At 41.0% G+C, this 24,974-nt stretch overlaps 2 protein-coding genes across 5 annotated transcripts; both read left to right on the forward strand.

Annotated features, from left to right (window-relative positions):
* Positions 1–1,128: 1,128 nt before the first annotated feature.
* On the forward strand, positions 1,129–20,461 carry lsm14ab (LSM14A mRNA processing body assembly factor b). 3 transcript variants are annotated; one of them, XM_076286682.1, is made up of 11 exons: positions 1,129–1,445; positions 2,324–2,487; positions 2,763–2,898; positions 5,679–5,804; positions 6,585–6,764; positions 7,981–8,061; positions 8,529–8,705; positions 9,164–9,335; positions 10,156–10,182; positions 16,039–16,288; positions 17,381–20,461. In XM_076286682.1, the coding sequence occupies exons 1-11, from the start codon at positions 1,325–1,327 to the stop codon at positions 17,402–17,404; spliced, it is 1,458 nt and encodes a 485-aa protein (XP_076142797.1). In that variant the 5' UTR covers positions 1,129–1,324; the 3' UTR covers positions 17,405–20,461. The 3 variants fall into 3 exon arrangements, with proteins under 3 accessions (XP_076142797.1, XP_076142798.1, XP_076142799.1); XM_076286683.1 differs by having other exon boundaries at positions 17,384–20,461; XM_076286684.1 differs by lacking the exon at positions 5,679–5,804.
* Positions 20,462–21,461: 1,000 nt separating this feature from the next.
* Positions 21,462–22,752, forward strand: ss18l2 (ss18, like 2). 2 transcript variants are annotated; one of them, XM_076286685.1, is made up of 4 exons: positions 21,462–21,854; positions 22,094–22,170; positions 22,385–22,466; positions 22,562–22,752. In XM_076286685.1, exons 1-4 carry the CDS (start codon positions 21,786–21,788, stop codon positions 22,586–22,588), a joined length of 255 nt encoding a protein of 84 aa, XP_076142800.1. In that variant the 5' UTR covers positions 21,462–21,785; the 3' UTR covers positions 22,589–22,752. The 2 variants fall into 2 exon arrangements, with proteins under 2 accessions (XP_076142800.1, XP_076142801.1); XM_076286686.1 differs by having other exon boundaries at positions 22,565–22,752.
* The last annotated feature ends 2,222 nt before the right edge of the window (positions 22,753–24,974 follow it).

Consider the following 24,974-nt stretch of genomic DNA (forward strand, 5'->3'; position numbering starts at 1 on the left):
TTTAAATGCTGTAGCATACACAGTTTCTTTTATGTTAAATGGGCGTCTTATTAATTCAGCCTATGTATTTGTATGTTTGCATTTTATATCAAATAAACCTAATAAACAACACTAAACTTGAATCCTTAGAAACGATTGTACCCAGCAGGGGGTAGCAAAGGCCATTTTATTTTAATGTCATCTGCAGTAGACCTGTAGCCTAACACCGTCTGGCATAACAGCTACAGGCAGTTACATTATTCTTGCAGAGAATTATTTAAAATGAATTATGTTTAATTATGAATAATGTTGTTTATGTTGCCCAATTTTATTAGGAACTTTTTAATACCATGAACCCACCTGTTTACCTTGTTTCTATCTAGGCGAATTAACTTGTGGTTTTGGTTTATAGCCTATATATGTTTATGGGAATCATCATTATTGTTGTTATTATGCTATTTTATATTTTTATTTAGGCTATATAGCTTTAATTGAAACTGTTCATTTGAATGTCAATGTGGTGTTTATTGATATAATGGTGCTTTGGTGCTAAGAACCACCAATATAAATATAAACTTTAGCTGTCATCTATTTTATTTTAAGATAGGCCTACTCCAGCTTTGTTCAAAGAAGATAATCTTGTAAAAGTAAATGTATCAACTGCATCAAGCACATTGAATGACCATTGTGTATGATAATGTGCTAATAAATTAACATTTTTACAACTAGGCCTACAGCAGCTTTCATAAAACAGGGCTATTCAACTAAAGGGGAAAATACAGAATCCCATTTTATTTAGGCTGTAGCCTGGACTACAATTTAATTTCGGCCCGAATTCATCAAATTCATAAACAGTGTTTAGACTCTAGACAAGGAAACAGACCACTCTATATTACTTGATTGATGCGCATGTTGTATGTTGAATGATTGTAGGTATTTACTAAGTGGTTGTCTGTTTTACAACAAAATAAAAAAAGAAAGGGAAAACAATGTGAATATAGATTAGCAACTTGGTTTTGATGCTTTTTTCAGTGGTTGCTTCAGGTCCCGTCATTTAATTGATTAATGCTAAATCGAGATCTCGAAATATAGCGCGATATCTTAAAATTCATTAGCTCACCATCCCAGAATTCATAGCAGTTTATGCGGAGGAAAATGAAATCGGCCATGTCGTGGTAGCAACTCGCGGGGGGATCGAACGAGTAAGGTTGTTAACACCAAGACAGCTAGCAGCTATAGGAAAGAGAGAAGTGGAATATTTTCTTCATCTTCAACACAGGGTCTGTTTTTCTGCAGAAGAAGCTTTTCTTTGCCAATTTAGGAGCCCCACAGCATTAAAAACACCATGAGCGGAGGGACACCTTACATCGGCAGCAAAATTAGCCTGATCTCGAAGGCCGAGATCCGATATGAAGGGATTTTGTACACCATTGACACCGAAAATTCGACTGTTGCACTTGCAAAAGGTAATTTTGTGGATTAAATTCAGTCTTGTATCATATAATATGTAAAGTGTACACTTAATTGCCCGATTTGGGAATGTATTGTGATGTTAGTAGCTAGCTAGTTAGCAAATAAGCTAACGTATTTACTCGTCATATGGTTGCCGACCTGGCTATCTCACAAGCTATCTTTTTATTAGCAAGCTGCGTAGCAAGTAAGGTGGTATTTAGCTAGCATACTTGATATCAATAGATTTCTTGCTAGCCATTCACAAATATTGACATGATTGTTTACTTAATTTGCGAACGTTAATAAATACATGAAGCCATTGATAAACAACCTCAGTCGCTAATCAGGTAACGGTTAGTAACGTTTCAAATCCCTAGTTATGATTTAACGTTAATGGTGACGTGATGTTTGTTCACGTTAGCTTCTAGCTCCGAGCTTGCCGTTAGCTAGCAGTTATGTCAGCTAATATGTTCGTGCTAGCTAGCGGGTTAAGAAGTGATGGCGCGGACAACAAAAGCTCCGTGCATGAAGGGAACTTCAGCACCTTTAAAGGATCAGACGGCGTCATGCTGGCCAATTAAGTTCGGAGTATTTTACAGCGTGTGGTATAGTTTAAAATGGCAACAGGGTTGTTGGTGCGAAATCTCGCAGTTGCGTGATAACGTTAACAGTTTCTCAATCTCTTTGTTTACTTCTGTGCTTCTCTAGCGTTATGCGAGTTAGGCCGTCGTTAGTTTGGCGAGTAGCATGATTGTAATTCATCCCCATTTGCCCAGGGTGATATCGTGAACACAGGGCTAAGTTATATAAAATGTAACACGACCATCTAATTTCAACAGCAACTGCACATTTCTATATATTATATTAAAAAAAACAATATCTTCCCCACCAGTTCGTTCGTTTGGCACTGAGGATCGCCCAACAGAGCGACCAATCCCACCCCGAGATGAAGTGTTTGAATACATCATCTTCAGGGGAAGTGACATTAAAGACCTGACTGTGTGTGAGCCCCCAAAACCACCGGGTTCTCTGCCTCAGGACCCTGCTATTGTTCAGGTAAGAACTGCATACACAGATTGCTATTGTTCAGGTAAGAACTGCATACGCAGATTGCTATTGTTCAGGTAAGAACTGCATACACAGATTGGATGACTTTTACGGCCAGCCATAATCAGAATGATGAATGAATGAACAGACCATGTTTTTTATTATGATTTAAAATAAACAAATAAGGCTTCTTCCTGTGATGACAAATTGTTTCCTCTCAGATAATAGTGGATGTTGTCATAAAGGCGATTTCTCTCCCAATGCTTTTCCATGTGTGTGCACAGTCATCTCTAGGAACTGCCACTGCTGCGGCACCATCGTTCCAGTCCTATGCCCCTTTCAGCCGCCCCCAGGTGCCCGCCTACAGCCAGTTCAGCGCCAACCCTCTGGCTCCCCAGCCCTTTGGAGCCAACGCTGCAGGTGGGTGCTCTCCACACTACTTCCCATTGCTTAACCAATGAATTGAGGGTAATTTAACTTGATGTAGCACAATGCAAACCTTTACCAATGAATTGAGGGTAATTTAACTTGATATAGCACAATGCAAACGTTAACCAATGAATTTAGGGTAATTTAACTTGTAGCACAATGCAAACATTAAAGGAATTATCCGGAGTAAAATGCACTTTAGATCGATTTCCGGATGATTGGGGGTACATACGTTGAGTTGACATCAAAATTATGTCATTCGGATGTGTTTTGAGAAAGTTTTATTGTACCGTTTTCAGTCACAACTCGTAGCCTGGAAGTGAGCGGGGCATTTCAATTGCGCCGCTACAAAACGCTATTTCTATACCTCTTCTACAGTTCCAAACAACATAACACTTACGTGGTAGTGAGTAGAGGGTCCCTAAAGCCAAACCGAAGTATCCCGAGGTCTTTATGTGGTCGAATAGAGCAGTGTTTCCCAAACTTTTTTTCTGGCGACCCACTTTTTAAAAATGACAGACCATCGCGACCCATTTGACTTCAAATCTACCCTGCAACCACCAATATTGTTTTAGGCCACAGGTTCTCCAACTTTTCTATGCCTCCCCCAACCATACATTGCTATAGGATCCCTGCTTTGAACACGGTTGTGTTGCATTTTGAGCACCATCAGCGTGAAAAGTTGGAAATGACTACTGAAAAGATACGTTTTAATGCGCATCCGAAAGTAGGGGAAATTTTCGCATGTTGTGCAGTCGTCATTCGTCAGCATAGTAAGCTGTTCCTGTATTTCTAAAAAAAAATGTTGTAGGCTACGTTGCGTTGCAGACAAATGGGTCCATAACACTGTGGACGTCAATTCCAATGTAAACAGCAAATAACTCAAGTCGTTATATTGTATTGTTGTATTATATTATATTGTATAGTCGTTATATCAGAACAAGAGGCGTTTGTGCAATAGCCGGAAGAATGCGCCTTTACTTTGGAGTTAGCGAGGTAGAAAACGAGAGGAATAGTGTTTAAAATGCCCATTTAAATTGTAGACTATAATGCACTGTTGTGCATTTTAAATCAGAAATAAGAATGTGAGGAGGTTGCTATTAACTTTAAAGATTGCATCTGCAATCGAAACTGTATGCAAATTGAATGGCCTTATGTCCGGTCTATGGATGTCTGCTTTAGTTGACAGCGCGGTCACTAGATTTGAATCGGTAAAGTTGAGGAGCTGGTATCTATTAATGTTCGTGCAAATAGGCGGATTCATGTCCCTTGCAGTTTGCAACTGCGAGGTACATGGCAGGCGCCCCACAGAACGGTTTCATTTTGAGAGGTAGATATCCATGCTGGCATCCCCTCTGCGATGCGTTCGTCCCCCAGTTTCATGCGCCAGTTTCATGAGCTTTTATGACAAAACCGTGAGTGTGGTAGTTAACAATCTACATCCTAATAGAAAACTGTTAGCTTTCCTGGTATCAAATGACAAATGGTATCAGTTAGGCCTATAACACAACATAAATTGTGCTGGCGACCCAAATAAAATCTCCTGCGACCCACCCGTGGGTCGCGACCCAGACTTTGGGAAACACTGGAATAGAGAGTCCAGAATGAATTTCATCAAGCCAGTACCTTTCCGGGAATGTTGCCATCTTTGCCGCCACCTTGAGGGGAAAGTCCGTAGGAGTCTTATTGCTGTATAACACGCTCTGGAAATTCACAATTTCATCGCCGTTTTAAAAAAAAAAAAACATAGTCCAGTCCATACAACTTCATTTCAATTTCGAAAGAAATACTGGACTATGTTTTTAAAAAAAAAAAAAAAACGGCGACGAAATTGTGAATTTCCAGAGCGTGTTACAACACACTCAGCAATAAGACTCCTACGGACTTTCCCCTCAAAGTGGCGGCAAAGATGGCAACATTTCTGTAAAGGTACTGGCTTGATGAAATTCATTCTGGACTCTCTATTCGACCACATAAAGACCTCGGGATACTTCAGTTTGGCTTTAGGGACCCTCTACTCACTACCACATAAGTGTTATGTTGTTTGGAACTGTAGAAGAGGTACAAAAATAGCGTTTTGTAGCGGCGCAATTGAAATGCCCCGCTCACTTCCAGGCTACGAGTTGTGACTGAAAACGGTACAATCGAACTTTCTCAAAACACATCCGAATGACATAATTTTGATGTCAACTCAACGTATGTACCCCCAATCATCCGGAAATCGATCTAAAGTGCATTTTACTCCAGATAATTCCTTTAAGCTCACAGTAGGGTTATTCTTTGGGACAAGGTTTTTTTAATTACAGAGATCTCGTCTAGTGATGGGAAGCAATTTTTTGACCTCTTGCAATATGAACATTTGTGAATCACAGCTGGTAGTTATTCTCATGTTTTTTTTCGAAGTGCAAACTTTAAAGTGCCTGAGAACCTTGTGTGTTACGTTCCCATTTCTGCTTTCATAACATGTCTGTAAAATAGTACCTTGTAAAGCAGTTAATAATGGTTAACCGTAGTGTTTATATCTTGAGTACACATTCATGTTATACCATGCATACATTTGTTGTAATGGACATATTTTTGTTCTTTCCATTATTTTACCCACTATTTAACTCATTTGAAATTCCTGTCAGGCCATCTTAAGTAGCCAGCCGCCCCCAGTTGCAGGCCTTAAGTTTGGAATTGATGCCAAACCAGGAGAACACTACGTTTGTGTGCTGTGCCAGTGTGTGGCCACGCGTTAAACCCGTTGCTGTTCCTCTCCATTCATACAGGGACCACAGGGCCCTCCTTTGGTGGCGACACCAACACAGTCACCCCTCTGTCGCACAGCAGTGCTATTGGCAGTGCTTTCCCCTCTGACTCTCTGTCAGTGAGTGCAAGTGCACATGTTAATGAAGGTAACCCAGTGAGTGCAAGTGCACATGTTAATGAAGGTAACCCGAGTCACGGGAGAAATTATTTACGTAAAAAAAAAAAAAAACTTATGGCACTAGCTGATCCATGCATGTTATTTGGTTAAGGGTCATGCTAATTGTTTTATATGCGTTTGTCTAAATCAAACCCCTCATTTAATATCTCGATGAGGGATCTGTAATGTCAAATACAATTAGAAGCTTCATCACAGTTTGCTGTTCATGGCCTTCTTTTAGAAAGATTACACTCCAGTGTCAGATGTGTGCTTGTGGAGATAGAAACGTGTAGTGTACATGTTTCGGAATGTGAAGTTCTACATGTCAGCATGTTTATAAAGTGATTGGGTTGAGACTCAGACTATGTGCTATAATATTTGCGCTGGTGTGTAATCTTGAAAAAAGGAGGCCTTATGACTTTTTTTCTTGATCCAATCACTGTCAATCCTTCTATTATCACTTGTGAAATCCAGCTTTTCTGAATTCATGTCTGTCCTGGCTCAGAATTTCGCGTTTCTTCATTAACCTTGCACATACACACAGGCGAAACTTATAACCCAATCTGCGGCTTCTTGGTGTGACTTCACACAGTGCTGGCATTGCCAAAGCCTTTATCACACACACTAATTCCCTCACCGGCTGGTGTTGTGTACACACACACACACAGACCCCGGACAGCCTCTGTAGTGGTTGGCTCTTGATGTGCATGTGTGTGTGTGTGTGTGTGTGTGCCCGTGTGCATGTGTGTGTGTGTGTGTGTGTCCCCAGGCCGTAGCAGCCCTTCTCTGGACCCCCTGAGGAAGAGCCCCTCTCTGGAACAGGGTGTGCAGACGGCCCCCCTGGCCGCCCCAGCACCCCTGGTGCCTGTGGGTCAGAGGAGCCCAGCCCGGCCCAGTGCCACTTCCACTGGCAGCCAGAAACCTGGTGAGGCTTTGGACCAGCGTAGAGGTGAGATCTAGAGAAGCCACACTGCAGTGGTATCTTAGCAATAGAAAGGAAGATGTCGTTCTGTGTTGCTGTGTTTATCTTTATGCTCTACTAGTGCTTTGTCCTGTGTTTATCTTTATGCTCTACTAGTGCTTTGTCCTGTGTTTATCTTTATGCTAGCTCTACTAGTGCTTTGTCCTGTGTTTATCTTTATGCTCTACTAGTGCTTTGTCCTGTGTTTATCTTTATGCTAGCTCTACTAGTGCTTTGTCCTGTGTTTATCTTTATGCTCTACTAGTGCTTTGTCCTGTGTTTATCTTTATGCTCTACTAGTGCTTTGTCCTGTGTTTATCTTTATGCTCTACTAGTGCTTTGTCCTGTGTTTATCTTTATGCTCTACTAGTGCTTTGTCCTGTGTTTATCTTTATGCTAGCTCTACTAGTGCTTTGTCCTGTGTTTATCTTTATGCTCTACTAGTGCTTTGTCCTGTGTTTATCTTTATGCTAGCTCTACTAGTGCTTTGTCCTGTGTTTATCTTTATGCTCTACTAGTGCTTTGTCCTGTGTTTATCTTTATGCTCTACTAGTGCTTTGTCCTGTGTTTATCTTTATGCTCTACTAGTGCTTTGTCCTGTGTTTATCTTTATGCTAGCTCTACTAGTGCTTTGTCCTGTGTTTATCTTTATGCTCTACTAGTGCTTTGTCCTGTGTTTATCTTTATGCTCTACTAGTGCTTTGTCCTGTGTTTATCTTTATGCTCTACTAGTGCTTTGTCCTGTGTTTATCTTTATGCTCTACTAGTGCTTTGTCCTGTGTTTATCTTTATGCTCTACTAGTGCTTTGTCCTGTGTTTATCTTTATGCTAGCTCTACTAGTGCTTTGTCCTGTGTTTATCTTTATGCTAGCTCTACTAGTGCTTTGTCCTGTGTTTATCTTTATGCTAGCTCTACTAGTGCTTTGTCCTGTGTTTATCTTTATGCTCTACTAGTGCTTTGTCCTGTGTTTATCTTTATGCTCTACTAGTGCTTTGTCCTGTGTTTATCTTTATGCTAGCTCTACTAGTGCTTTGTCCTGTGTTTATCTTTATGCTAGCTCTACTAGTGCTTTGTCCTGTGTTTATCTTTATGCTAGCTCTACTAGTGCTTTGTCCTGATGGTTGGATATTTTCATTGGTATTGTGGAAGTTGTATTTACATAGACTTACTATTAAACAGCAGACGATGATTATGTGCCTACAGCTGCTGATGCCCAGAAGGTTTCACGACCTGGCGGTGATCAAGGCAGGAACGACAACCATGATCCCAACAAACGTCATTCTGGTAAATTATTATTTAAAACAGACCTGGCAGAGTTTGACTCCCTGATGAGCAACAAATGATGTCATAAATCTTTAAGTGTACACTTTCTCTAAATGGCCCAGTTTCATTCCGCAACCATATGTATTTGGCCATGTTGGTGGATTTTCAACTTTAATATCGATAATATTTCGTTTTGTGCTTGCATAGCAAACAATGGATATACCAGTATTTCAGTAGAGGATGGAAGGATAGCTTCTCCACTATATTTTAATATGAGAAGTATCATAATCTTGTAGTAAATGTATGTTAGAAACGGTGACATCCTACTTACTTTCTCAGTACTGTTTTTTTCTAGATGCAGTGCAGGTGCAGTTCAACCACAGGATAATTGACGTTCTTGGAAATTCCCTGACAGCTGTTTTGAAGCTCATTTCTCACTTGTTAAAATATGGCTTTAACACTTATTTTAATCTGATTGGTCCCTTCAGATGGAGCTCCAGCCTCCCGCAGGGGACGCGGTGGAGGTCACCGTGGCCGTGGGCGGTTTTCTGTGAGACGGGATGGCCCTATGAAGTTTGAGAAAGACTTTGACTTTGAGAGCGCCAATGCTCAGTTCAACAAGGAGGAGATCGATCGCGAGTTTCAGAGCAAACTCAAACTGAAAGGTACTTTCCTGTGATAGTATGTCATTCGCTGATTCAGTGTTCTACCCATTGTTAGCCATCTTAGTATACTTGTAAGACCTTTGAACATTTATGTGTGCTTTAAAGGCCATACACAATTGGCATTTAGTTAAAAAAAAACAAGACCATTTAGAGAAACTTTACTTTTTACTATAAGTTGTCTCTGGTGGTAAAGAGCCAATAACTGAAGTGGTGCAGATTAATTCTCTCAATTCCTCAAAGCTAAATCCCATAAAGCATATTTCTAGTAGAGAATTTTGAAAGAGTGGATTGTGATGTGAACTCTGTACGCGTGTTCTGTGTTGTGGAGGTGAGACGTAGAGAAGCAACACATTTCTGATAGATAGATAGACAGACAGACACAGACAGAGACACTTTGGACATCTTTGAAGCCACACTGCATTTTTGTACATTTTTGTGCATGTTGGTTCTGTGTGCAGATGAGAAGACTGAGAAGCCGGAGAAGGCTGTGAATGGGGAGGATAAAGGTGACTCCGGTGTGGAGACCCAGAACAGCGAGGGCAACGCTGAAGAGGAAGACCCCCTGGGACCCAACTGCTACTATGACAAGTCCAAGTCCTTCTTTGACAACATCTCCTGTGACGACAGCAGGTAAGCCATCTTAACGTCCATCTGTGCACTAGGACATTACCCCTCAGATATGTTAATTTGGTCAAAATAACTGATTAATTTCGATTAATTAATTTGAGAAAAAATAACTGATTAAAAAAATGAACGCAGATTAATCGATTCTGTATGACCTTTGACCCCGAGCCGTTGTAGTCAGTAACCAGTAGACTGTAAAATGAAGGAGAGAGAAGAAAATGTGTTGCCTAGATCATTGATTGGAACATTTACTTTTAAAAAACGGTCTTATGGTGTTGATAAAAATAAAGTGTTGATTAAAATAAAGTCCTCTGCAATGTCTGCAGCAAGGATTTGGCATATTACCGGAGTTCATCAACTCCAAAGTCGCACATCAATGCAAAGAAATAGTGTTGACATTGAGTGGAGTGTTAATTTATTTTCATTGTGTCCGCTAGGTTATATCTGTGGCCTGAAATACCTTGTATGTGAAAGAAAACTTCCCGAAGCACTTTTGAATTTATTTCCTCAGCATATTAGGTCATCATATATTATTATGGCCATTATTAAAATAATAATAATGCTGATTATTCAATGATTCATTTTAATTTAAATATTTAAAATACTTTTACAGCAAAAATTATATATGTGATTAATTTAGATTAATTAATCACAGAGTATGTAATTAATTAGATTAATTTTTTTAATCGATTGACAGCCCTAATGTTAATATAAACCTGAATAACTTTCACAGTCAAAGTTTCTATCCATGACCGTACACATAATTACTAGAATTTGTCTACCTGATCCCATCTAAAGCGTGTATTGTGCCTTGCTCTTGTTTCAGGAAAGCTGCGGACAAGTCTTTCCCACGGTAAGCCCTGTCTCTTTCCCTTCTGTCCTCCAGCAATCTTTTATTTAGAAACCCAATGCTATTGTGTTCCGTGTGTGCGTTTGTGTATATGGATGTCACAAGAACTGATACTTCAGTACCAAGTCAATGCTAAAATTCTGTTAACATGACAACCCCCCCACACACACACACACACACACACACACACACACACACACACACACACTCGAACTCAGCACTCTGTATGTGATACATTTTCTTAGATCGGCTACCAGATGACTTACTGTGTTTTAGTCCGTTGCTTAACGTTGTGTAACTTATCACTCAACTGACACTGAGCATGCACAGTACAATAAGGCTTCACCTGGAGAAAAGGGGTTTAAATTGGCTTCACTTGTCTCTATTGAAGTCCTGTGGCGTGTCTGTCACGTCAGTCTTCTATTTTAACATATGCGGTCTCCCCTGCTTGCTTAGTTCATGAATACCGGTAGCTTGATTAACTCTTTTTAGATGGCAAGGTAGACTACATCTTTTGTCTGATTAATCTAATCAAATCCCCTGTCTGCTGACCTAATATTTTAGGCCAAGATGAACTAAACTAAAATAGATCAGCTTTGATTGAGCATCTTGCCCTTTCGATATGTGTATTTCTTGTGACTTATACCATTATGAAGCCTACGTTGACTTTGTTTTGTTGTTGCTATAGCCTAGACGTGAGTAGGCTATCATTAGTGATTTTAACATGACAATTTTTACTTAGAGATAGACTGATCAATCGGTCGGCAAATTAATCGGGCCAATTTTTGGCATTTTTTTAAAGGAACACTATGCAAGATTTTCACCTTGACAAAGCCAATTTGGTGGTAAACGAACTTAGGCAAATTGTTCACCTAGCATAGCTATACAGCATAGACGTAGCGAGTCCCTACCGAGAAAACCAGCCATGCGACTTCCAAGTGTGGCGCCCCACCAAATCTTGTGAGAAACGTGGAACATTACCTTGTCAGTAGATATAGCTCTTTGGAGATAGTTTGTGCCTGTTCACTTCCACAACAAAGATATTTCTTTTTACCGTACGTGTGCCCCGAAGGCTAGCGTTAAACGCTAATTAGTGGTTTGCAATAAAACTGGTCACATTCGACTAGCATGATAACAAATCCCAGCGAACGGTCGAACTCGGTACACATGTGTTATTAACCCCTAGGTTCATTTTGCGCCGGAATTGTCCTTTAATTAGTCGTTCGGTTGTTGTTTATAAGACACGGTTGCATTTTCGTTTTGAGACAGATGCGCTTATGGACAGTAGCCTTATTTGCTAAAATGCGCAGATCTCATACATTTAATTTAAAAATCTATCTGGATAGAAGCACGAACATTTAGCACAAGAAATGCATGTGTAGAGAGAGTGAAATGTGCTCATTTGCACTGTCGTTTTGAAACGGTCAGACATGCACTAGACATAGACAGTAGTCCTTCTGCCTAATGCACGTATATCGTAACTTTAATTTGAAGATCCCTTGCTATTTCGTTTCGTTTTTCGTTTTGTGTAACCAATCAGAACTGCTTCCATCTATTAACCTAGCTCATTGTTGAACAACACTACCCATAGATAGAAATGCTACCGCTGCTTTTGTACTGAAAATCTACTACACCTAGACGTCACACCCTCATTTGAATAGATTGTGCGTTGTTCACGTTGTTGCCAATTTAGCGACTTTGTCGCTAGATTTAGCGACTTTTGGCCGTCTCTGGCGACTGAAAAGTGTATCTAGCGACTGACAACAAATCTAGCGACTTTGTGTGTCTGGCGACTTTTGATTTCTCTTTGCGTTATCCTTCGGTTTGCCCAGGCTGACTGCAGCAGCAACTCAAAGCGTGAGAAAAATCTTCTCGCAAAGATGGCAAACTCTGTTTCGTTGTTGAAACGTCAGAAAATCTGCCCTCTCATGCCTGTTTCGTTAGTGAATTACATCGTGAATTTGCCATAAGCGTTGCCCCATGATTATAAAAGGAATGACCTGGCCTAGGCCTATTAGCCCATTTTATTACAAGGAAGTAGATGTTCTATAGATCTAAGCTCAGACAACGCTCATTGGAAGATGCAGCAACTTTGGGTGAAACAAGAGAGTCAACGAGACCAGAGCAATGACATGATGACAGGGAAACAGGGACACGCTTCCCAGCATCGTTCAACAACTGAACAAAGGAAGTAGGCTACAACTTCATTCACAAGCAAAGCAGATAGTTAAAAATCGAACACGTTGGAAAAACCTATAGCATTCGTTTAGGCTATGTAGGCCTAGCTTCAATGTTGTCATTGCAAGTTGATGTAATTTTATCGGTCTGTCCGAGTGACATTTAAGCCTATATTATGTAGCCTAAATATATCCAAAATATAGCCATTGCCATAAGGGTACATTGTGTGTAGGCTACCCTTTGGTGACGTTATAATCAGACTTCAAGCAGTGCAAAGCAATTGCAGCAGTGAATAGGTTGGAAATTACTGCTTTTCAGCCACCTGATGCTCTAGTGTAGTCTAGATCATTGGTTCTCAAAGTGGGGTCCGCAGCACATTGTCAGGGGGTCCCTGACAAAGTTTGCTACAAAATATGAAATTGTCTTATATGGCGAAAAATGCTACAGTATCAGTATTTGCCCAATTGATCTGATGCGTTACATCAATACGTCAAAACACTTTACTATTAATTAACCGCCAACAAAATGAAAGTTATGTGAAGCAAACACTATGTGTTCAACACAATAGGCCTACATTTGACAAAGAAACATCAATCCTTTAAAAAATCCTATATACTGTCAAAGTTTGCTAACATGACTATTGTGGTATTAGCACTCTGTTTTTAAAATACATATAACATAAGCAGGAAAAAAGGCTATACAGCTACATGATTAACTTAAGTTTTATGTGTTGTGATTATGAGGGGTCCTTGGAGAATTTTCAAATCCATGAAGGGTCCCCGGCCCACAAAAGTTTGAGAACCCCTGGTCTAGATGATAGGCTACATAAAGTAAAGTGTAGCCTATCAATAAATATACAAGTATATTAAATCAAATATATTTAAACTATGCTCTTAAAGTTGCCTATATGAGTAGGAGAAAAGCAAACAGGAGTAAAAGGGAATTAAAGGGCCATAACCAGGCTTGGAATTTCACCATTTTAGGGGCAAGGCCACTTGGCCTTCAGTTGGGCATATTTGGTGGGGGCAGTGTTGTGCGTGAACGAGTTCAAAAGAACGCGTTCATTGAACACGCTCATTTTTTCGTGAATGTTGAACTGAACGCAACACATCTTTTAATAAAGAACTTGAACGTGAATTAGTTCACATTATGTGTCATGAACGGCAGACATCACTGTAAATGAACGTTGGAATTTGTTTTCCATTGAAAACTGAGTGACATCTGTTTTCTCTTTTGAAACGCAATGAGAGAAAGTTCCTCCCTCCTGTATTCTCGCTGGTGCCGCTTAAATTATGTATCACCAGACAGAAATGGTTTTGACATTGTGTGCGCAATGAATTGCGGTTAACGTAGTGTCCGGCTGAGAATAGTCGAATAGCATACTGGCTTCCGCACAACGTCACCCGTGATGAATTGCAGCAGAGCGGGGTAGGCATAGCAACGCCGCGTAGAGAGAGACAGACAGACAGACAGACAGACAGACAGACAGACAGACAGACAGACAGACAGACAGACAGACAGACAGACAGACAGACAGACAGACAGACAGACAGACAGACAGACAGACAGACAGACAGACAGACAGACAGACAGACAGACAGACAGACAGACAGACAGACAGACAGACAGACAGACAGACAGACAGACAGACAGACAGACAGACAGACAGACAGACAGACAGCTGCAATTTTTAAAAAAATGGCTAGTGGAAGTGATTGCACGGAGACTGGTCTACCTTGTCTGTACTGCTGCAAGTTTCATCACCTGGTAAGAAACCCACAATTGCAGTGTCATGAGCAAATGTCTACAATGAGCAGCTTCAAAGAACGTATAGTGATTTCTAGCTCGTAGTGTGAAAAAAAAGTATTTATTTGAATATCTCACGAAAAAAGTAAAATGAACTGAACTTTGAACTAGTTCAGAATTAAAATTGTGAACTTTGAACGTGAACTGTTCACTTTGAGCATGTATGAACTGAACTTGAACTAGTTCAGAAAAGCGGTGAACTGGCACAACACTGGGTGGGGGGCACCAAGGCCAAAGTTAACTATACAGTAGTAGGCTATAAAAATGATCAAAGTTGTATTTAGCCTATTCACAACAGTAGACCTGCATCACTGTATGAAGTATTACAAAAACATGAAACATGACATATTACATAGAACTGTAAATCATCTGATCATCTTACAGATATCTAGGCTATATTTTACATTTATTTTATATTTGGCCTGTTTTGAAATCATGTATTGAACAATTTAAGCACAGCTCAGCTTTAAGAAACTCAAATAGCCTAGATGCCTGCTTAGCATTTTTGATCATTAAGGCTACTTTCACAAACTCTTAGTCAGCTGTATATCCTCTGATTTTAATTTTTATCGATATCTAGGTGATATTTGTAGCATTTATTTTGTATTTGGACTGTTATGAAATCATGTAGAAAAATGTAAACACATTGTGAAACTTAAAGCCCAAATTTGGATGCATGTCGAAATTTGCTGCAAATTAAATTACTCAGATTATTCTGGAACGGCTAACTGTACAGGGGACTGCTTTACACCTTTGTCTTCGGTAAGGTCTGCTGTTTATTTTGATATATGGTTTGTCATGTGTTGAACGAAGGGTTCGTGAAGTATTCCACTGAGATGAATGGGTAGGGAGATAGGCGCAGAACCTAGAATTTATGATTCAATTTAATCATATTAATTACTTATCTCGCAAACCGTTCACCACAGCAATTAGCGGATAACATTGTTTAAAAGCTGAGATACTTGTGATGTCTGTATGATGAGTAGGCTACTTCACGAGTAGTTCAACTGAGAAGAATGGGTGAATTTGGACGCTCTTTCTTTCTTGCCATGTGCTGTCACTTTCTCCACTGCGTAAAAGACTAAATTAATTTGCACTGTGATTATTTTGACAGGCCATAGGCTAATAAAATACGCTATTAGTCAGACGCAACCAGAATATTGAAAGAAGGGGGCATCAAGGCCACAGTGGCCTGTAAACCTCTGATTTTCAAAGGGGGCATCACGGCCAACGCAAGGGGCAACAACAGCCATGGCCGTCGTGGCCGCCGTGAAATTCCTACCCTGGCCATCACCGTTTTTTTGGGGGGGGGGGGTACGACGTGCTGATGTAATTAAAATGCAAATTAGCATGTGACGTCATCTAGCGACATTTAGCGACTTTTGGAGCTGGCTTTAGCTACTTTTCATTTGAAAATATACTGAGGGGGAGAGGTTAAGAGAGCGAGGGACACGAAACGGCGAAGTAACTATTGCCGCTTTAAAAAAATGATGACTGAAATACTCAATATTTGTGACATAACACTTTAATGTGTCTCACGTACAGCAAACTGCGATGTATCGAGTATATTCAGTATATCGCCCAGCCCTACATGACATTGATTTGGATAATTTTTACTGGTATTCACTACTAAATTCCTGGTATTGTGACATCCCTATTTGTATGTGCGCATCAGTTATCAGTTGCCTCTGATATCTTAAGGCACAATTGTGTTCAGTTAAAAGCAATGAGATCCCTGCAAGTGATTTCTTGAGGTTATCTGGTGTAAGACGAGAGGTTCAAGGTTTGAGCTACACCAACTGTCCTCAGTGTTAAAAACAAAGAGTGTATAAAAACTATGGAAGTTAATGATCTGCTGTGTTTTCTCTTCATTAGTGAACGCAGGCAGACCTGGGCTGAGGAGAGGAGGATGAACGCAGAGACCTTCGGCATCCCCCTGCGCCACGGTCGCGGGCGTGGTGGATACCGAGGCCGAGGGGGCATGGGCGGCTTCCGCGGTGGCCGAGGCCGCTCGGCCAGCCGGGGCTCATTCGGACCCCCCCGTGGGGCAGGCGCTGGAGGCGGATTCAGGGGAGGATTCCGGGGTGGACGTGGCGGACGGGAGTTCTCTGACTTTGAGTACAGGGTAACGTAGCCTGCTATCATACTCGTAGCACAGAGTACAGGGTAACGTAGCCTGCTATCATAGTCCTAGCACAGAGTACAGGGTAACGTAGCCTGCTATCATAGTCCTAGCACAGAGTACAGGGTAACGTAGCCTGCTATCATAGTCCTAGCACAGAGTACAGGGTAACGTAGCCTGCTATCATAGTCCTAGCACAGAGTACAGGGTAACGTAGCCTGCTATCATAGTCCTAGCACAGAGTACAGGGTAACGTAGCCTGCTATCATACTCGTAGCACAGAGTACAGGGTAACGTAGCCTGCTATCATATTCATAGCACAGAGTACAGGGTAACGTAGCCTGCTATCATAGTCCTAGCACAGAGTACAGGGTAACGTAGCCTGCTATCATACTCATAGCACAGAGTGGTCCTTTTGCTCTTTGAGTACAGGGTAATGTATCCTGCTATTATTGGCAGTCATAGCAGAGTGGTCCTTTTGCTCATTGAGTAGATTAGTGTTGAGGGATGTATTATCATTTGCTGTATGGCATAAAATTAGCCTTGATATACAGATTTCTATATGGAAAAGAAATGGGCATATATTTGTGATAATGATCTCTTAAGTTGGGCAAAAGGTAAAGCAAACGCTCACCAGATAAGCTTGACAATGTGGTGAAAAATCTCTTTGATAACTAAATCTGTCAGGTTGCAGGCTTACTTGTACCCATCATGTACCATTCCCTGTCACACTTGTTTTGGCATATTTAGACTCATTCCCTGAAAACGAATAAGATTATTAGAACAAATAAGATCATAATGAATCACTTTCTTTCCTGTGTTACCTGTTTTGTGACTTTCACTATTTCACTAACGCTGTTGTGTGTGTCTCTCTCTCTCTCTCTCTCTCTCTCTCTCTCTCTCTCTCCTCTCTCTCTCTCTCTCTCTCTCTCTCTCTCTCTCTCTCTCTCTCTCCTCTCTCTCTCTCTCTCTCTCTCTCTCTCTCTCTCTCTCTCTCTCTCTCTCTCTCTCTCTCTCTCTCTCTCTCTCTCTCTCTGTCTCTGTCTCTGTCTCTGTCTCTCTCTCTCTCTCTGTGTGTCTTGTGTTTTCCTCCAGAAGGATAACAAAGTGGCTGCGTAGTCCAGCCTGGCTGAAGCCGAGGGAGTCTGCAGGAGACGCGTAGCTCTTACTGGTCCAGAAATGTGCTTTGTTCCCAGTCCCGAATTAATACCGAATGAAGATGTACTTTAGTGTGTAATTGACACCAGCACAGCTCGCCATCAGCAGGTGTTAACGCAGCCTCTTTTTCAGTTCCCTTTTTTAAGAAACCAACAAAACAATACACAAATGAATCTGATGATATTTCTTTGATACAGTACACTCACTGAGGGATAAGAGCTTGCCTGTAAATACCCTACTTAAACGTGGAATTATTCAGTATTTTTGCATCAATATTTGAGTTCCTTTCTTACTAAAAGGTATTTGATAATGTTTCTGTTAGTTGTAAAGATGTATGCAGAAGCCCGCAGATACTGTGATGAGTGCTGATTATCACTGAAATAGCTTTATTTTTTGGGGGATATATCCTTTAATGTACCTTTTAGAAGCACCAAATCTCTGTACAGCCCATTGGGTCACACATAGCCCATTGGGTCACACATAGCCCATTGGGTCTCACACAGCCCATTGGGTCACACATAGCCCATTGGGTCACACATAACAGCTCTCCGTTGTGCATCTTTGCTCACATATCTCCATAAGCATTTTTTTTTTTCCTGTGTGTGTTTCAGTAGTCTACTGTACACCTTTTTTGTGGCGTGGATAAGGGCTTGAATCGTGGAGTGTTTTGTGAGTGATGTTGGTGTGTTGTGGCAGGATCCAGGGTTTGGTTGTCAGAACCACGTCCGCTTGGTTTTAGATGCCAGCCTTCCTCCTTTACGCCAGTAATGCATTGCTACCACCTACCGCCTCCTCGCCAGCTTCCCACCAAAATGACCAGCTCCAAACATTTAGTACACATTGAGCTTAAGTCGGATTTGCGATCAACCTTGACAAACTGATTAACAACATTGATTAACTGAATGTATAGACACCAGAGAACTTTTCTTTCCTTTTTTGGTCTTTGTCATTTTGCAAAGTAATTGCAAAGTAAAGTCATTTGTAAAATGTTTTTTTGTTTTTACTCCAAATTTAATTGCAAATTTAATTGGTTGCTTTCTTTCTCACTCAGATCACGCAGGGTGAATAGCTTAGTGCTGCAACCCCCCCACCTCACCCAAAAAAAACAGATACAGCGACCGAGTATGAGTTTCCACCAGTTAATCTTTTTCTTTCCAAGTTGAATGCCAGTGACTGTTGCCTTTGCTATGGATAATGTAGGCACCATGTGTGTTCTAGTGTTAAGAGGGCTTTTTGATAAACCAGTCTAGTGCGGAGTAGTCTTTCAGATCATCTAGCTGCAGCCGTCACTAAATTATGGGCCACTAGAACATAACATAGGAATCCATAAAATCAATACTACTCCTTGCAATCTTTTGAGTTAATCCACTTTTTTCAGGGACACACCCATAGAATTATCCAACCCTTTAAGAACAAGATTGGACTGAGAAAATGTATCCAGTTGCACTTTAAGGATGAATATGTGTAGGGTTACCGAGGCGTCTACTTTTAAACCAGTTTAACTGAAAACCTTGATGTTCATGTACATACCAGTTCTTGCTGTAGATTATTTTGATACCATATTGACCCTGTCAGTTGGCTCATAATTTGTTGGAGCATACAGGCAAGGTTAAGAAAGGTGCTGTGCTGAAGGTAGCATTTCGTTGTTCTTTTGGATACATAAATGGCTCTATAACAGATGTTGGTGTAAATGTTGAGGATGGCATATTTAATTTTAGTTGACAGATAAAGAGGCTTGTCCAGTTGGTCTGCTTGCTTCTGTGCATTTGTTACCCTTTGGGAGAAACATAGGGGGCTTTGATTCCCGATGGAAGGGGGCACAACACCGAAAATGTTTGCTGTCCCATATGGGAGGAAATATTAATTTAGTGAGATGTTAGCTTAGTCCCTGAATGAGTTGACTTGGCCGTGAATTCAGTCTTGACTCATATCCTACCAACCAATAGTCAGTTGATGCTCATTATGGGAGTTCCTCTTGTAACTGGCTTGATATAAAGATGTACTTAACCTACTGAAGATTTGGACTCAAATTGGTTCTAAGATGTTGAAAGCTGGAGACCATATGACTCAACGAATTCAGGCCTTTTGTCACATCCTTTTATGGCAAAGTGAATAATTTCTCGTAGTATATATTTTTTTTCATCGATTTTTAGTATTTCTAGAGTTTAGTTTGTATAACCATATCCTCGCACCTGCAGTCCTCCTCAGTAATAGCACTGTCAAGTCATCCAGCACAAGGTGGGAGGAGTATGTGTCTAGAATAGCAGCTCCCAGTAAAAATTGAGCAAGTCAGTGTCATTACCATATAAACAGATGAAATGTATGGGATCCAAAGACTGGACAAGGGTGCAGGCAGGGAGAGCGGGAAGGGTGGCTGTGGGTTGTGGGCGGGATGGGAAGGTGGGTCTAGATTCTTTAACTGTGTTCCAGTTGTTCTTGTTCTCAGTACGCTTATGGAGGGTGTTTTTGGTTACTGTTGTGGCTGTTTCAGTATATAAGACGTACCTATAACTATTTACAGTATACTCTCTTTCTTTGGAAACTTAATTTTAAAATGAAGCACTACAAACGCGTACAGCATAGAAGCAGAATGCTAGGGCAGCTAGTAACCTCGCACAGTCCCACGTGCTGTTTTGAACCAGTCGCTGTAGTGATCACTTGGAAGAAGCTGCATGAGCAATGCCTTGTGATGAAGCCACAATGGAAAAAAATATATTAAATCATGACACTGAACAACTTGGATACACCAGGGCCAACACATGGAGATTTGGGGAAGGGATCACCCTGGATGGTTTTTTGCAATAATAGACACGTTGTACGATCCCCCAGTGCTTTTTAAAAGTTTCAAGTGTACATATTTCTAGTGTTTTGCTGTGAGGGTTTAACTGTATGGAGCCCCTCAGACGTCAAAGAAATTCATTTTGGTTCTTCAGGAAAGCGATTGTACAGCATGGTGTACTACTTGCCTCAGCTGTCTGGAGGTTCTATTCGAAGATGAGAATAAACAGTTGTTCAATATTCTTGGCTTTGTGTGAGTCTTCTTCTTTTTCCCATTCATCATAAATCCATTTGAGCTGATGCATGTTGTGTAGAATGTCATGTCTGGTGCTTCTAAATTGTTGGGGTTTGTTTTGTTTTTTGCAACACAGTCCAGCTTTTCTTCAGTGTTCATAACTGGGTCATTGAATCTGGACAGTTTAGTAAAAAGAAACATATATTACAAGTAAAGTGTGTTTTGTTTTCTTAGAGGAAAAACAGATGTGTTATTTAATATACTTTATTTAAAAGATTGTGGATCACAGTAAAACATGTCTGTAAACAGCTGGAAAACGGCATGCAATTGCAGTGACTTAGGCTTCCTTACATACTATCAATCAGAAATAAGACTACTTCAGTGCATAAATATAGTATATGCTTTCTTCTGCATATAAGGCTACATGTATATCTTAAGCAAGCAAATAAATGTCAACATTTTACATAATTTATCGTTTAATAAAAGTAATTGAACTTTCAGCACGTTCTCCTTACTTTTTCCTTCTTTTCATTTTTCCCTTGTTATTGATGTATTTGTATGAGAATGATACAAAATATTTCGGGTGGGATAGAGGGCCATTTGTTTTGGTGAATCACTTTGATTAATGCTGCGGACGCGCCTAGATTCACTTGCAGAAAGGTGCGGCTGCGTGGCCTTAAGACGTTTGAAGTCTGCTTGTGGCCTTTACTCATTTTAATGTTTCAAACTACTAGCGTCAACATTTGTCTGTCACTTCTCATCTCCCAACCACAATGACCACCAAGAGCGAAACAAAATGTATATGTTAAACGTTGACGACGTTGCCTTTTCTTTGGATTGTTGTAGTAAGGTCACAATAACCTGGAGGGTCCACGGTCGACCGTGAGACATTCTCTGACCGCACAGAGCCGCGCGTTTACCCTCCGATGGCGAAATTTACGTCACGCAGACACCCGCGCACGCGCAAAGTTTGTTTGCCTCATGTGCACATGCGCAAAAGCTTTCCCTCATTCCCCAGCCGTAATCAAGAAGCTAGAGCATGGAGAGCAAGTTAAAAACAGTTCTGAAGTCCAGACATCACTTCATTTTCAGTACCTATTTATTGACACACTTCTAAGCACGGAGTTACGAACACCCTAACTAATGGTACATTTTTAACTGTTCAAACTTAACTGATAAAACACTTGTGAAACATTGTCCCTGTCTGTCTAGCCAGCTAACGTTGCAAGTTAGCCGGCTACCTGGATAGCGAGCTATATACCTATTTAACTCGTAGCACACTCAAGCTCAGAAAACACCTACCAACGACTGGTCTGCTTGTGTTGAAAAATGTCCGTTGTGTTCGTACCGAGAAGGCAACGTGGGAAGGCCGAAATTAATCAGGAAATTATTCAACGGGTGAGCACGCAGTAACAGAGTTCAACTGTCTACCTATACTCGTTTGATTAGCTGCTACAGTGTGTCTTATCAACAATGTCTTTAACTGATACATTGTCATCTCGAGCTTTTAGCATGAAGTATTGTGTCTGAATGTGTTAAAATGAGGACAAACGTGTTATATTTTGTATTGTTACAGATGTACACTGGCCTGAGTTGAAATGTTATTGTCTGAGTCTTTCTGTTTTTCTTTGCACAAGTTGCTTGACGAAAACGATCAGCTGGTGAGATGCATTGCGGAATACATGCAGAGGGGACGCGCGACAGAATGTGTTCAGTAAGTGATATATGCAAAGTAGGCTATTTATTTCGGAAAGGATGCAGTCTGGCTCGTCCAATCGGCATGAAGAAATATATAATAATCTGAAAGGACAAAGGAGAGCCTCAGTTTCCATTACTACAGGCTACATTATTGTGATATGTGTAGCCTAAATGTTCCATGTTCACTGGTAGCGAGGATATTGAAGCAGTACATATTGGGTCTTTTGCAGGTATCAACAGATTTTACATCGGAATATTGTTTATCTCGGAACTATAGCCGACGCCAGTCCTGACACCTCTCCCACCACAGAGGTGAAGATCCTAGTTCTCCATCCAGCTCAGCCATGTAGCCTTAACTAATTACTAACTTGGTATTACTTATTTCAGTATTTGTCTTTCTGTCTCAGCAGGCTCCACAAGAAAATGGGGAGTGACCAGCACACAAGTGACCAGTGTGTGTGTGTGGGGGGGGGGTGTATGCTGTGTATTTGCATCCATACATTTGTATGAGTTACTGTTTTGTGTTCTGCACTTCGTTTTAACTCTCTGTACTGTACAAATAAGTGTGACATTCTTTGTAATAAATGTCTATTTTTTACATTTGGTGTGAGCTATTTTCCACTTCTGATGGTGGCCAGCATTTTTATTGGGTTCAGCAAGTATTAAGAGTCCACCCACATAGGATTCAGAGCCCTGGGGGGTATTCCAAGTGACCAACCTGGGTAAGTTAGATAGATAGATAGATAGATAGATAGATAGATAGATACTTTATTGATCCCCAAGGTTTCAAGGTCTCAGTAGCATACAGACATCCCACACAACATGCACTTACAGCAGAAAAAGTAATATACATATAAAAAACTCCACTGTACAGTAGAAGATAAACATGATACTTAAATACTAAGTACACTATATAACCTAAATCAAATATCAACATAGTGTGCTTAAGGATGATCAAGCATCACAGGGCAGGGACTGAGCCTGTAATTCAGTGTGAGAGTGAGTGTCACGGTGATGGTGCAAATAAGTAAGTCCAACAGTGCAAGGATAACGTCTAGAGACCAGCATAAAAAAAATATGGACATAAAAGAGATTGGTTGGTAGGATAATGTATAAATAAATAGACACTATGGGTGATATATGGTAGTGCAGTTGCCGGGGGGGGGGGGGGGGTCTTCCTTGTTGTCCCTGTCAAGGGTGCCATGGCCGTGGACCCCTCAACAGACACAAGCAAGATGCAATATACTACTGTAACTGTAAGGTTGAAGTACACATGAGGTAGATGAGCAGAACAGTGTTGATTGACTTGTTCAGTGTGAGGGCGACTAGTGGACACTACGTACACAAACATGGAGAAGGTGAAGAGGCAGACACACTATGCAGAGAAGTGGACACTATGTACACAAACATGGAGAAGGTGAAGAGGCAGACACACTATGCAGAGAAGTCTATCTCTCCTCTACACTTAAGTGAAGCATTGAACAGTTCAATGGTCCTGGGGACAAATTACTTCCTCAGTCTGTCAGTTGTGCATGACAGTGAGCGAAGTCTCCAGCTGATCAAGCTATTCTGCTTTGTAATAGTGCTGTGGAGTGGATGACATTCATTGTCCAAGATGCTGATCAGTTTGTTCAGGGACTTTTTGTCTGATATTGAAGTGATGCATTCCAGTTCGGCTCCCACGGCAGAGCCAGCTTTCCTTACCAGCCTATCTAGTCGCCCAGCATCTTTCTTTGTGCTTCCTCCCAAGCATACCACAGCATAGAAGAGGACACTGGCAACAACAGACTGGTAAAACACCCTGAGGAGCTTACTGCAGACATTGAAGGACCGCAGCCTCCTCAGGAAGTACAGCCTGCTCTGCCCTTTCTTGTAGAGTGCTTCAGTATTGGCTGACCAGTCCAGTTTATTGTCCAGGTGTAAGCCCAGAAACTTGTAGGTGTTTACCACCTCCACATTGACCCCATTAATAGAGACTGGTAGCAGAGCGGGCTTTGATCTGCGGAAATCCACCACCATCTCCTTGGTCTTTGAAGTGTTGAGTTGAAGGTGGTTGAGCTTGCACCATTGCACAAAGTCCTCCACCAGGCTCCTGTACTCCTCCTCTTGCTCATCCCTGATACACCCCACAATTGTAGTATCAGAGAACTTCTGCATGTGGCATGACTCAGTGTTGTAGCAGAAGTCTGACGTGTACAGGGTGAACAGGACCGGAGAGAGCACAGTTCCCTGTGGAGCTCCGGTGCTGCTGATCACAGTGTCAGAGAGAGTTCTTCAGTCTGACGAACTGTGGTCACTCGGTCAGGTAGTCTGTAATCCAGGTTACCAGGTGAGAGTCCACACCCATCTGCAAGAGCTTGTCTCTCAGTCTGAGGGGTTGGATGGTGTTAGCCCGGCTGTTAAGTTAGTTAGTTAGTTAACTCAGAGTAAGAGCTAAACCTCCTAGTAGAAGAGCTGTATGGCTTCATTCTAACAAAACAATACCATAGGGCTCTTGTTGTAGGAGTTTTACCACTTACTCTGTGTTAACTTACCCAGGTTTATCACTAAACCACGTACTTGGAATACCCCACTGAAGGGCAGCATCCGCACACAGCATTGTTTTTCCGACTAACCAGCCCGCCAACTTTTGAGAAACAGTCAAAAGTTGACTTAATGTCTTGTTTATTCTCTTTTCCCTGTCTTAGATGTTTCTAGTGCAGCAGTTATGAGTTTGTTATTAATTTCCGTTTAAATTATTTAAAATAAACATGGGTTCCATTAAAATCTTTCTATATCACATTACTGCAGGCCATTTAAGATTATTTTAGAATATTTTAA

Source organism: Alosa pseudoharengus, unplaced genomic scaffold (genome assembly GCF_046254945.1).
Source record: "Alosa pseudoharengus isolate Yale_2024_CS ecotype anadromous, Long Island Sound unplaced genomic scaffold, YU_APseudo_1.1 YU_APseudo_1.1_scf_16, whole genome shotgun sequence".
Taxonomy (NCBI): domain Eukaryota; kingdom Metazoa; phylum Chordata; class Actinopteri; order Clupeiformes; family Clupeidae; genus Alosa; species Alosa pseudoharengus.

Excerpts from the sequence above, each read along its gene's own strand:
- lsm14ab (XM_076286682.1), top strand. The coding sequence starts at position 1,325 with ATGAGCGGAGGGACACCTTACATCGGCAGCAAAATTAGCCTGATCTCG. Across the intron at positions 2,899-5,678 it reads CTTTGGAGCCAACGCTGCAG|GGACCACAGGGCCCTCCTTT; the intron begins GTGGGTGCTCTC and ends CCATTCATACAG. Across the intron at positions 6,765-7,980 it reads GGCTTTGGACCAGCGTAGAG|CTGCTGATGCCCAGAAGGTT; the intron begins GTGAGATCTAGA and ends ATGTGCCTACAG.
- ss18l2 (XM_076286685.1), top strand. The coding sequence starts at position 21,786 with ATGTCCGTTGTGTTCGTACCGAGAAGGCAACGTGGGAAGGCCGAAATT. Across the intron at positions 21,855-22,093 it reads ATCAGGAAATTATTCAACGG|TTGCTTGACGAAAACGATCA; the intron begins GTGAGCACGCAG and ends TCTTTGCACAAG. Across the intron at positions 22,467-22,561 it reads ACACCTCTCCCACCACAGAG|CAGGCTCCACAAGAAAATGG; the intron begins GTGAAGATCCTA and ends TTTCTGTCTCAG.